This window comes from Setaria italica, chromosome IX, assembly GCF_000263155.2.
Source record: "Setaria italica strain Yugu1 chromosome IX, Setaria_italica_v2.0, whole genome shotgun sequence".
NCBI lineage: Eukaryota > Viridiplantae > Streptophyta > Magnoliopsida > Poales > Poaceae > Setaria > Setaria italica.
In genome coordinates, this window is record NC_028458.1 from 55,189,408 (window position 1) to 55,202,625 (window position 13,218).

A 13,218-nucleotide genomic window follows, 5' to 3' on the forward strand; every position below is an offset into this window, starting at 1 on the left:
TCCTTCCTAACGTCGGCGTGGCCATGCGGAGGGCAGTGGAGGAAGAACAGAGCCAAAAGGGTCCGCAGGCACACGGACACGGCCTCCCTCCGCTGCATGGCGGAGTAGTGGAGAATCGCTACGGGCACCCAAAAAAAAACATTAATTGGTCGGAGGATAAAGCATTGGCATCGGTCTGATCAAGCAAGATCAGACGACCTGGAAAGCAAATGATCCGAGATGGATAAGGGCCCCGCGTGCTATATCTGCTTGCATCCTTCTTCATGCCTGCCTGTGGACCTAGTATAATTAATTGCTCCTCCCCCGCGTGTTTTTTTTTGAGCAAATTAAATCCTGGAGTGAGTGATAGGATGGCGGACGAGTGGCCGCATCCGGGCTAGGGTGGTCCGGGCCGGGCCGGCGGGTTGCGCGCAGGGGCAACGCCACGGCCTTTAAATGCCTCGCCATCTCCCCGCTCCAGACACACACCCACCTCGCTCGCCCGCCTCTCGTCCCTCCTCACTCCACGCGCTCTCAGCGCACCTCGCTCTCCTCCTCCCCTACCTCTCGCACTTTCCATTTTCGTCTCCCCCTCCTCCCGGGACTCCAGCGCCTTCCAAAGCTCGCTTCCCCTTTGGTCCCTTCGATTCAATTCCGATCTCCCGGCCGGGCAACCTGTGCTGTCTGGTGATCTCGGCGGCCGAACGAACGCCATGGCTCGCGGCGACGGCGAGCTGGAGCTCACGGTGGGCGTCCGCGGCGCCGGGGGCGGCGGCGCGGCGGCTGACGCCCCGGTGCCGATCAGCCTCGGCAGGCTCATCCTCGCCGGCATGGTCGCCGGCGGCGTGCAGTACGGGTGGGCGCTGCAGCTCTCCCTCCTCACGCCCTACGTGCAGGTATACACATACTCTCTTCCCCCTCCGTTCTTGGCGACCCTCTCGTATGTACGTGGCATGCGTGCATGCTACGAGATTATAATATGTTCTCGTGCGCCGCGCCCCCGTGCACGTACATGCACGCATGGACTCGGGGCACGCGCAGTGTAGAATTTGCTTGCAAATTTTCAATTAAACGCCGGCTATTTTCCTTGGAATACATATACTTAATTAATCGAGTTGTTTAAATTTGAAACGGTAGCTTTGACCAATGTTTTTCATTTTGTCTTTTATCTCGTCATGCTTACAAATAAAGTAGGGTATTGATCACCAGCATCTGCACATGTGGCCAAAACTTGCAGTTGATAGCTACACTTTGTTTCTAGCTACTTGATGCATGGTGGTTTCGTCTAGATTGGAGTGCATGCGTAGCTTTCGCGCCATGGATCCTTCCTGATCGATGACCATGCATCTCCTGGGGCTGTAGTTTTTTTTTTCCTTTTCTTTTTTGACGAGTACTGCGGCTACCTAGTATTAATTGGCCACTTTTCCTCTACACCAGTTACTACTGCTACGTAGAGTCTGAACCTCAAACATTTGTTTCATCTTCGTTCTACAGTCGAGGACTTTAGTGACGTACCAGAATTACTACTTCATCTGACACCCACCATGACTACCTATGGTTCAAAGAGGTAGCCTTCCCAAAAATCCGCAGGTAGACGGTGCACCTGCCGTCTCTCGTCAAACGAATTCTCTACCGGAAGTTCCAGAAGTTTGCAGCTCTGGATAGGGAAACCTCTCAAACCATAACCGACCATTTGGCCCACCGTCCAAAGTTCCAAACAAAGACCACACGTTATGTATGGTAGTCCCAAACAAAGCCCAACCTTCCATATTTTCATGAGCACTAAAAGAGAAAAAAAAACTTGTATTAATTTATCCATGTCTGATTTGTAATGTCTCCTTGCTAATATTCTAGGTAGAGAAATAAACTATTCCAAAAGATCACATATCGTTTTATCATTTCATTCAACTGCCTTTTTTTCCATTGGAACAATCAGAGAAGGATAAATTTAAGAAAGATAATCCTTCAACATATAAATATATAAATAGATAGTAAAAAGGGAGAGAGAAAACCCAACTAGTATGGCCCCCTTAAGAATAAAGTTTTTTAAATAAAGCAATTAAAAACAAAGGATTGGTTTAGGATTTGATTCCTATAGGATTTTTTCCTACATATCCCCTTTTTCTCGAGAATATTACATGTCCCTTTAAAACAGATTTTTTTAACAACGTAGAATCCTATTATTTTGGAGTAATTCATATCAACCCAAAGGAATTTTAGACGAAATCTAACAAGGCTCAACCTCTAGTTTTTCATGTGTTGTATCCAAACATTTCCATTAGGAAGTATACTACTCCCTCCGTCCTAAATTACTATTCGTTTTGGTTTTTTAGATACACACATTTTGATATGCACCTAGTTATATGTTTATGTCTAGATACATAGCAAAAATGATGTATCTAGAAAAGCCAAAACGAATAGTAATTTGGAACGGAGGGAGTACATCTTAAATTCGTATCGTACTGCAATTGATAACCAAATCGAATTCTATGTTTTGAGAATCTTGCTTTCTAAAGGAGGCCTGTCTCTGTCTATGCACACGGCACCATGCCTTCTTCCGGTGCCTGCCCATGCCGAACAAAATTAGCAAATGTTTTAGAGCGTTCATCGATTTTTCCGTTAAAAAGAAGTGTTCGTGGATGTTCGTCCAAAAAAAAGTGTTCATTATTGATCGAATGGAATATTTTATTATAGCCATCCCGATTCGGCGGACTACTTTGGATAAAGTTTATGCTCGCTGCGGTAGGCCGTAGCCTTGTTGAGCCAAGTGCCATCAAGCCGATTGGTGCAGGCGAATCTGTCAGGTTTGATCTGGCACGTTGCCTAACCGCACCGAGCAACCTGGATGGTCAGATTAAAGAGGAACCTTCTTTAGGCCAGATATATTCCTTTTTTTTCCTGTGTCTCTAAAAAGACATGTCCTGTCCGATGTATCTCGACATGCACATACCCACTAAATAAAATTTAATGCTAATGTTCTTCTCTATTAATAATGAAACTGCCACTGTCTCCTGCCGGTTGTTGCAAGTAGTTTTCTCTAATCTCTATTAGCGATAATGTACCTGGCTGATTTGTCAGTATCAGGATCGGTTACATGTGGTTGTCTTTGCAGTGCAAAACAAACAGGCTGAACTAGTTACACAGCCATTATGTAAGCATGCTGCTGATCTCTGAATTTTTTGCCTATGTTTGTGCAGACTCTGGGGCTTTCACATGCCCTTACTTCATTCATGTGGCTTTGTGGTCCTATTGCTGGATTAGTGGTGAGTACAACACTATTTTCGAACCAATGTTACTGTCATGTTGCAGATATTATCCATTAATCCTTCTTCTACCCTGCAGGTTCAACCCCTCGTTGGCCTGTACAGTGACAGGTGCACCTCCAGATGGGGAAGACGGAGGCCATTCATTATGACAGGATGTCTGCTCATTTGTCTTGCCGTGAGAACCTCGCACGCAGCCTCTCTAATCTCTATTGCTATATTCTTAGAACTGAACTGAAATTCACTCACTGCTGCTCCTCACTCAAGGTTCCCTATTAACATTTTTCAATTTTATGCTGTGCAGGTTGTGATTGTTGGATTTTCATCAGACATTGGAGCTGCTCTAGGCGACACAAAGGAAGAGTGCAGGTTAGCTACTGCCTCAAATAAGATTATTTATCTTTTGCTTGCGTCAGTTTCAACTGATCTGATACTTGATGGTGTGTAATGCAGTCTCTACCATGGTCCTCGCTGGCATGCTGCAATCGTCTATGTTCTGGGGTTCTGGCTACTTGACTTCTCCAACAATACTGTGCAAGTGAGTACATTACATCAACAATTCAGAGTTTCAGACAATCAGTTTGAAAAATGCACTATTATAAAATCTGACATTTTGCATTCAACCGCCAGGGCCCAGCTCGTGCTCTAATGGCTGATTTGTCAGGTAACTTTCACGGCTAGCTCACTTCAGGGTTTAAACCAGTACTAGTAGTTGTTGTGACATCGATGGAATTCGCGACCTGATCTGCAACTCTCTTTTTTCGCTCGACAGGTCATCATGGCCCTAGCGCAGCTAATTCAATCTTCTGTTCTTGGATGGCGTTGGGAAATATCCTAGGGTACTCCTCTGGTTCCACCAATAATTGGCACAAGTAAGTCCGGTACTCGTGTATACAAATTTTCGGCTCGCTATCTGAAAACTAGTTTACTGAAAATGCGCATCCTGCATAAACTGATATCATCATATACAGGTGGTTTCCGTTCCTGAAAACAAAAGCCTGTTGTGAAGCCTGTGCAAACCTGAAAGGTGCTTTTCTGGTGGCTGTGGTAAGTTTTATAATATCTCGCAAAATGCTCACAAGATATTTATGACTACCCATATATTATAATGAGCTGGTTATGAGTCGATTAACAACCTTTAAGCATATATTCCTCCTATTTTGATTTATGATTCGTGTAGATGCTAAAACTTGGATGTTTTTCTTTTTGTTATCTTTACGCATATATTCCTCCCATGTTGATATATGATGTGGATAGATGCTAAATCTTGGATGTTTTTTTCTTTTTTGTTTATGCCTTCAGGTATTCCTGATGTTCTGCTTCACTATAACCCTGATCTTCGCCAAGGAAGTGCCATACAGAGGAAATGAAAACCTCCCAACAAAAGCAAATGGTGAGGTCGAAGCTGAACCTACCGGCCCGCTTGCTGTGTTCAAGGGCTTCAAGAACTTGCCCCCTGGGATGCCGTCCGTGCTTCTTGTGACCGGCCTCACTTGGGTACGCTATACAGAGCCATCTACTAGCTAGTTTACACTGATTTCGTGTAATTCTTCTGTACTGACGCTACCACTGTCATTGCAGCTCTCATGGTTCCCGTTCATCCTCTACGACACCGACTGGATGGGTCGTGAGATCTACCACGGCGACCCGAAGGGGACCACCACTCAGGTCGCCGCATTCAACGAAGGTGTCAGAATAGGCTCGTTCGGGTTGCTACTCAACTCGGTAAGATTACTGGTTCCATTTCATTTCCAGGCACTGTAAATTCTGTCCTAACAATAGCTGAGAGCTGACCACGAGCTTCATCACCCCGTGTGCAGATTGTCCTAGGGTTCACCTCCTTCCTGATCGAGCCGATGTGCCGGAAGGTGGGCCCGAGGCTGGTGTGGGTGACGAGCAACCTTATGGTCTGCGTCGCCATGGCCGCCACCGCGCTCATCAGCTTCTGGTCGCTCAAAGACTACCACGGATACGTGCAGGACGCCATCACCGCGAGCTCGAGCATCAAGGCCGTGTGCCTGGTCCTGTTCGCGTTCCTGGGTGTCCCTCTCGCTGTAAGCCTTTCTCCACCGAATACGCCACGCCACGTTCCAAGAAGGATAATTTGCGCTGACAATGTCATGATCTCTGTGCGAACCGTGCAGATTCTGTACAGCGTCCCGTTCGCCGTGACGGCGCAGCTGGCGGCAACCAAAGGCGGCGGGCAAGGGCTCTGCACCGGCGTCCTGAACATCTCCATTGTCATCCCTCAGGTCAGTAGCGCTGTTCTTCAGCCGCTTAATTGCTTGACATAGTCTGTCCTCCTTTGAACGTGGTGATGTGCTCACGGCTGCTTGTTGTGCGTGCAGGTGATCATCGCGCTGGGCGCGGGGCCGTGGGACGCGCTGTTCGGCAAGGGGAACATCCCGGCGTTCGGCGTGGCGTCCGGCTTCGCCCTCATCGGTGGGATCGTGGGCCTCTTCCTCCTGCCCAAGATCTCGAAGCGCCAGTTCCGGGCCGTCAGCGGCGGCGGCCACTGAGCCCGGGCCCCCGCGCCTGGCCGGCCGGGCCAGGCCGCCGGCGTGCAAGAAGCAGAGTTTGCATGTTCATCAACAGAATAAGAAAGGGAAACAGTCGTGTGTGTTGTACTTTGTCGTGTGAGTGAGATAGGCTTGGGGCAAGTGGAGAGGTGAAGTGAGCATCCGGCACCAGCTGGTTACCAAGGGTCTGGTCTCTGCTAAGCTAGCTAGTGTAAGGAGCGATCGAGTAGGTCAGTTAAAAAAGAAGGCTGGTGCGTCGTGAGGGCTCGGTCGGCCGGCAGCGGTCGCGCTTGCTCCTGTTGTTGTCGATCTTTGTGTGTAGCACAGCGGACTGATCCGTCAGGGGAAAAAAGGGATTCGAATTCGGTCAATCATTGTGCAGTGTGAACTGTGTGTGTTGCTTACATGATCAGAATTCAGAATTCAGAAGCTAGTGCTAGAGGTCAGAGGAGATGATTGGTCTAGAGCTAGAGGCCTACTCCTGTAACTATGTAATGTCCGCCGTTTAAGATTTTTGGTCGGAGCAATGCAGGCGCCTTGTTTTGCTCCATTTGTCCCGTTCTTGCGCCTCGCTTTTTGTTGCATATGGAAACGCGCCGCGACGGCGACAGTGCCGGCGCCGGCGCCGGCGCCGGCTTTGAATCGCGGCCAACTGCTCCAACCAGGCAACGGCCACCGCACCCGTGTCGCGAGTAGAAAGGGTGGAACGCGTACACGAACCAGTCCACGGCCGTTCCGGCCGGCGAAAGATTTGGGTTCGTTATTGGGCTAGACATACAGAGTTCAATTCCTCAGGCAACACCACTGAAGCATTGGCATCTGTTACTCATGTCATCCAAAAATCCAAATGGAAACACCACGATCATCCTAGACCGTCGATCAAGCAAGAATACAACAAGGTCATTCACAAATCGCAGGGAGCTTAGCGTGCACCACATCCAAAGTGGCGCACGCAAGGCAAAAGGAATTGTGCACGTCATATCAAAAACTTCTTAGCCGCAGCAGCAGCACACGGGGCACCGCACGATGCCGTTCTCGTTGCACTCCGGGCACCGCCGGAACCCGCCACCGCCGCTGCCATCGTCGCCGGACGCGTCGTCTTCCTCCTGTTCGCTTTCGTCGTCCACGTACACCTTGCAGCTGCCCGAGCACGTCTCGCAGAGCACGAACCGCACGTCCCCGCATGCCTCGCACGCGCCAGCGTCGCCCGCGGCCGCCGCGCTCTCGCACCCGGCCAGCCTCGCCGCGAGCTCCCCGGCCTCGTGCAGCCGCTTCAGCTCCTCGGCGTTTCCCACGAGCTCCCCGTCCACGAACAGGCTGGGGAGGGCGGGCGCGGCCGGCGCCAAGAACTTGGCGAGCGCGCCGCCGCCCGGGACGCCGAGGAGGCCGTTGAGCTCGTCCCGGAAGCCGCGGTGCATGGACACGTCGCGCTCGTCGAGGCGCACGCCATAGCCCTTGAGGATGGCGCGCGCGAGGCAGCAGTCCTCGTACGTGGCGCGCACGCCGCGCAACGACGTGAAGTACAGCACCGCCCGGCGCGGAGGACGCGCCTTCGCTCTTCCCGCCTTCCCCTCGACGCCGTCCACCGCAGCGGCGGCGGCGTGGGGCTGTGGCAGCGGCAGCGGCGTGACCTTGGCGGACGCGGCGAGCTCCTGCGGCGCCGCGGCGACCGGGAACGAGAAGGAGTGGCGCCCGAACGGCGCCGCGAGCAGCGGCGAGTGGTCCTCGAGGCCCGCCATGAGCGCCCACGCGTCGATGTCCTCGGGCTCGTTGGGCGGCGTCATGGTGGGCGTGCGCGGCGCCAGCCTCAGCGGCGCGCGCGCCGCGGCGGGCTCCGGCGCCCGCGGAAGGGCCTTCTCGAGCTCGAGGGAGCCCAGCGTGGACGACGTGAGCCGGACCACGTGGACGCCGGCGTCGCTGGGGCACCGGGCCGGGAACGACTGGCTCCGCGGCAGCGCCAGCGGCGACGGGCAGTAGCGGAGGTCGTGCCGGGCTTGCCTGGAGGTGGTGCACCCCATGGCGCCTCTCTGGACAAGGCCAGCGACAGCAGCTAACTGGCAATGTGAAGGAGCTAGTAGTAGTTTGGATTGGTGTACCAGGCTGCCAGTGTGATCAGATCACTGATCAGCCAGCTAGGAGCACAATGTTGAGGAGTTCCAAGCAGTGAATGGATGAGCTTGAAAACTGATGTTTTGGGATCGGGGTTTCTGGGGTTTAGGATCCTTTATATATCTGGCTTTGGCCATTGGGGATATAAAACTACTGCCAGGATTAATGGATTATGACGTGACATGCGCTGAGATTTACCAGCTGTTTGTATGAACAAAGTTTGTCCAATGCTATGATTGACCTTAAAAGAATAACAGTGCTGGAACATTCTCTTTTTATTTTTGTTGGAGAGGATGGTTTTGGAACATCTACGCTTGGGAGTCTGGACTTTTGGAGGGAAGTTCAAATGGTGGTCTGTCATGTTTTTTTTTATATAACAAAAGTTGGAGAATGGCCCTCATTTTGTTTGTTTATGGGCATAGCCGCTAGTGAATTTAACTTTGGTTTAGGGCCGTGTTAGTCAAACAATCATTGATTCCTTCCTTTCGCGCTGCTTTTTCTGTACGCATCTGCGCTGCCCTTGATTCGAGGACCCTGTTCACAGGGCTCCGGCTTTGGAGCTTCTCTTTTGTAGCATTTGCACGAAGTTAGATATACGCGTGCAGCTTTGGGTGCAGGGGAAAAAAATGCAGCATGATTTTTTCTGGACATGGAAATGCACCATAACTTGGGGAAGTAGCTAGAACATACCGCTCGCCCAAATAGAAGAACTTTATTGCAAAATATTCGTATACCTAAGAAAAAGAAGAATAGCTGTAGTATGTAGAAAAACCAGCATTGACTGACAGACAGACCATAGTATTACTAGGCTCCCCGCCAAAAAAAAAGAGCAGGAAAGGAACCTATGTTGTGCACGGCCCATTTGACAAAAAAATCTATTAAGTTGGGCCGTATAAACACGTCACAAACTTCTGGGCCAGCCCAAGTTCTTTGGAGGCTGGATATGATGAGCCCCAACCCCCCTAACTCGCCGTCGCTACCCTTTGACTGACCTGCATCTGCGCAACTCGCCTCGCCGCTGCACCATTCAGGGTATGTTTGGTAGAGCTCCACCTCTGAAAAAATAGCTCCAATTCTATAGATCCAGCTAGCTCCGCCATAGAGTTGCTCCACCGTGGATCTAATATCTCAAAAAGCGTTTGGTACAGCTCCATTCTTGTCTTTATCTCACTGGCAATTTGGGCCCATTCATCAGAATAAAAAAATATCTCCTTCCTGGCGCTGTAGCACGCATGGTTGAGGTGCTGGCGGGCACGGCCTCGCCGGCGGCCTCGCGCGCGCTGGCGGGCGCGGCCACGCCGGCGGCTAGGCGACCTCGCGCGCGCGGGCGTGCGCGGTCGCACCGGCGGCCAGGCGGCCATGTGCGGGGCGGGGCTTCGGCGGGCGGGGCGGTGCTCCGACGAGCGGAGCGGGGCGGCAAGCGGGCGCGGCCTCACCGGCGGCCAGGACGGCGCTCGAGCGGGCGGGGCGCGCGGGCCGCCGGCGAAGCGAGACGGCGCTCCGGTGGGCGGGGCGGTGCTCCGGCGGGTACGGGGCGGCGGTCCTGCGGGCGGGGCGCGGCGGGGCTGCGGCGAGCGGGGCGCGGCCATGGCAGCGCGAGAGGAAGAAATAGAACGAACCGGACATTTTCCACTAATGAGTGGTAGTGGTGGGTAATTTCCTCCAACTCCACCAAATTTGATTTCGTGGAGCACCCCCTGAGGTGCTCCACCAAATCCATGGATTTGGGGATAGATCCACCGTTTTCGTGGAGCAGATCCGTAGTGGAGTTGCTGGATCTAAAACCGTTTGGCTGAAAAATTCCAGAGCAGAGCTATTTTTGAGGATCTGGAGCTGCGTGGAGCTCTACCAAACAGGCCCTATTAAGTTGGGCCGTATAAACACGTCACAAACTTCTGGGCCAGCCCAAGTTCTTTGGAGGCTGGATATGATGAGCCCCAACTCCCCTAACTCGCCGTCGCTACCCTTTGACTGACCTGCATCTGCGCAACTCGCCTCGCCGCTGCACCATTCAGTATACATCTCTTCGATCTTTTGAGTTTCAGCATATTGATTTTCTTTCTTTTGAGAGGATTTAGGTCGTTTTATTTCGGATGATAAGATGAGCCATCGTCGGTTTCTGAACCTCGAGTTGAGGTGCAGCCTGGACTGTATTCAGTAAACCATCCGGACACCTCGCCGCTGTTCTACAAACCGGCCGCAGCGGCAGCGAAGAGCAAGGTCGGCGGCAAGCAGGGCGGCAGCACGGGAGCTCTGGGGCCTGGGGTATCCCGGAGCTCCGTCCGCCATCCACGCTCTATGAGGAGCAACGGAGATAGCTTGAAGGCCGCCCTATCCCGCGCCGGCCTTCGCCGCCACCGTGCGCCACCTCGCGGAGCCGGAGGAGCTCGTTGTCGCTGGCTCCTGCGGGGACGGAGGCGGAGGTCGGGTGCGGGTGCTCGACGGAGGGGAGCGCGGGCGGGCAGCGGCGGAGGACGCGAAGGGCGCAGGCGCTGGCGCGACCTCGCCGGCGACAAATATTTGCACAATGCCCCTGATTTGGATCGCGACTATTAATCACGATCCGATATATTGCAGTATTACCCCTTATAACTTGAAATAGGCCCCTAATTTGGATCTCTATAAATAATCGCGATCCGGATTTTTACGTATTGCCCCTGTGTATTTGCATATAGCCTCTTAATTCGGATCGCGATTAATATTCGCGATCCGAATATTTTGCAAATCGGCCCCCGCTTTTGGATGGCCGATCTCCGTCGTCTCCTCCGGCCCTCTCGCCGCCGCCATAGTCCCCGCCGGACCTGCGACTCCTCTTCACACCTGCCCCCCGCAGCACCGACCATCTTTTCATCCATCTTGCTCCTTTGGCCTCTGGCTATTAGCCCTAAGGCCCCTAAGTCGCCGCCGCAACCTTTTTTATTTGCCTTATCCGCCGCCGCCATTCAGTCTACGTCTCTTCGATCTTTTGAGTGAGATTCAACAATTGAATTTCTTACTTTTGAGATTCAGCAATTGATTTTTTTTTTATATTCAGGTTGATAAGATGAGTCATCGTCGGTTTCTGAACCTCGTATTGAGGTGCAGCCATGGCCTGTATTCAGTAAACCATCTGGACACCTCGCCGCTCTTTCTACGAATCGGCCGCAGCGGCAGCCAAGCAGAGGAACGGCGACAAGCAAAGCGGCAACACGGGGCTCTGGGGGAACCCGCATCTCCGGCCGCCGGCCGCGCCCAGCTTCATCTTCCAACCACTCAGGTCGAAGCACTACCACCTCATCAAGGGCGCGGACGTGTTCGCGCCCTTCGGCGCGGCGGGCAAGATCCTCTGCGCCGACGGGGCGGGCCACGCCGTCGTGCACGACACGAGGTCGCGCTCCGCGCAGGGCATGCCGGCGATGAACGCTCCCAAGGGGCACATGCACGTGGCGCTCTCCGTCCCCCGCACCGAAGCCCACGCCTCCGCCGCCGCCTCCTGCGACGACTCCGGCTCTGACACCGGCAAGGAGTCCTACATCTTCCGGTGAGTCAACGGCGACCACGCCGAGGCACTATACGCCATGGACATGGCGCTCGGTAGCTACTTCCCCTTCGAGGTGCTCTCCTCCTCCTCCAAGGGCTGGCGGTGACGGCCCCTCCCGCCGCCGCCGTTCCTCCGCGACCCCGGGTACAGGCCCCGGCTGGACTGGGCCGTGGCGGTCGACGGCGCCACGATCTACGTGTCGTCCGCTGCCACCGCCAACCAGCAGCAGGAGAGCATCGCCGCCGGCACCTACTGCTTCGACACGGCGACCCGTGAATGGGACAATGCCGGTGAATGGGTGCTGCCGTTCGTCGGCGAAGCCGAGTACGTTCCCGAGTTCGGCCTCTCGGCTTGCAGGCTCCATCGCCTGTGCGCCGTGAGCTCGCTCCGGCCGCCGGTGGTGCGGCACGTCTGGGCGGATCTCGACCCGCCGGACGACTGGTCGCTGACGAGTCTCTACCTGGCGGACCTGGGATCCGGCAGGCTTTGCACGGCCAAGTACTGCGCTGCCGGAGATGATGATGACACGTATGATGATGCCGGTTTCGTCTTCACCGGTGTGGAGGTGGTGCGATACTGCGATGTGGAGATCAAGACGGGGAGCTCAAGATGATCAGGCACAAGTCCAAATGCGTAACCAGCGTGAGCATTGAACGCGTGCTCTGATGGAGGAAGAGTCCCGTAATTATTATGCATCACATTTTGGGATGGATTTAACCAGCATTTGGGATCAAATAAGTTATTAAAAATACTGAAATAAAAAAGAAATGTCGTTCACCCAGCGAGATAGGGGAGATTGTGATAGTGCTTTTCGGTTCTGAAATTTGGAGTTCAGTCCAAGCATCTGGACCGATCGGCCTAAGCACAAATAAAACCAAACAAAGCCACTGAAACCATGATCTAAAGCTTGTTGCTGTGCTGTGATGTGCGTGATCCAAGCCAAGGTCGACTTTTTTTCTGAAAATAACCAAAAGTTATAAGCAGTCCACCATGACTGAATGATTCGAGATAAACGATGCGAGAATTAAACGGAGCCAGTCCACTTGGGTCATCAGAAACGTCACTATGCCAGAATACATTATTGGAGACGCGGCTCAACTCTCATTCAAGACGAAAAAAATATTGGAGACGCGGCTCAACTCATTCGAGACGAAAAAAATTAGCGTCACCAAATTTTCGTCGTGATTCACATCGGAGACACGGATTTTGCACGTCACCGATGACCCCTCATCGGAGACATGTTTTGTCAAAAACGCATCTCCAATTACCCTAATTCACATCGGAGACACGGATTTTCCACGTCACCGATGACCCCTCATCGGAGACATGTTGTCAAAAACGCGTCTCCAATGACCCTAATTGGAGACGCGTTTTTGACAACATGTCTCCGATGAGGGGTCATCGGTGACGTGGAAAATCCGTGTCTCCGATGTGAATTAGGGTAATTGGAGATGCGTTTTTGACAAAACATGTCTCCGATGAGGGGTCATCGGTGACGTGCAAAATCCGTGTCTCCGATGTGAATCACGACGAAAATTTGGTGACGCTAATTTTTTTCGTCTCGAATGAGTTGAGCCGCGTCTCCAATATTTTTTTCGTCTTGAATGAGAGTTGAGCCGCGTCTCCAATAATGTATTCTGGCATAGTGACGTTTCTGATGACCCAAGTGGACTGGCTCCGTTTAATTCTCGCATCGTTTATCTCGAATCATTCAGTCATGGTGGACTGCTTATAACTTTTGGGTTATTTTTACGAAAAAAAGGCCGACCTTGGGGTTTTGAATTACGCATCATTCCCGGCCCCAGCAATTAGGCCTTGAGGTATTTCT

At 52.7% G+C, this 13,218-nt stretch overlaps 2 protein-coding genes and 1 pseudogene across 2 annotated transcripts; 2 read left to right on the forward strand and 1 right to left on the reverse strand.

Annotated features, from left to right (window-relative positions):
• Positions 1-455: 455 nt before the first annotated feature.
• LOC101767460 (sucrose transport protein SUT1) lies at positions 456-6,142 on the forward strand. Its single transcript, XM_004985485.4, has 13 exons — positions 456-875; positions 3,177-3,242; positions 3,322-3,420; positions 3,547-3,611; positions 3,696-3,780; positions 3,873-3,906; positions 4,015-4,114; positions 4,214-4,289; positions 4,545-4,739; positions 4,824-4,967; positions 5,063-5,296; positions 5,387-5,494; positions 5,591-6,142. The coding sequence occupies exons 1-13, from the start codon at positions 693-695 to the stop codon at positions 5,759-5,761; spliced, it is 1,560 nt and encodes a 519-aa protein (XP_004985542.1). The 5' UTR covers positions 456-692; the 3' UTR covers positions 5,762-6,142.
• A 250-nt stretch (positions 6,143-6,392) lies between these two features.
• LOC101777730 (uncharacterized protein At5g39865) lies at positions 6,393-8,183 on the reverse strand. The gene has a single exon (XM_004987098.2). The coding sequence runs from the start codon at positions 7,777-7,779 to the stop codon at positions 6,754-6,756; it is 1,026 nt and encodes a 341-aa protein (XP_004987155.1). The 5' UTR covers positions 7,780-8,183; the 3' UTR covers positions 6,393-6,753.
• Positions 8,184-9,859: 1,676 nt separating this feature from the next.
• LOC111255806 lies at positions 9,860-12,216 on the forward strand (annotated as a pseudogene).
• Positions 12,217-13,218: the final 1,002 nt, after the last annotated feature.

What these genes read in the sequence shown, in the direction of transcription:
- LOC101767460 (XM_004985485.4), top strand. Translation starts at nt 693, where the DNA reads ATGGCTCGCGGCGACGGCGAGCTGGAGCTCACGGTGGGCGTCCGCGGC. An exon ending in TCTAATGGCTGATTTGTCAG is followed by an intron (nt 3,907 to 4,014) that starts GTAACTTTCACG and finishes TTCGCTCGACAG; the next exon opens with GTCATCATGGCCCTAGCGCA. An exon ending in TCTCCATTGTCATCCCTCAG is followed by an intron (nt 5,495 to 5,590) that starts GTCAGTAGCGCT and finishes TTGTGCGTGCAG; the next exon opens with GTGATCATCGCGCTGGGCGC.
- LOC101777730 (XM_004987098.2), bottom strand. Translation starts at nt 7,779, where the DNA reads ATGGGGTGCACCACCTCCAGGCAAGCCCGGCACGACCTCCGCTACTGC.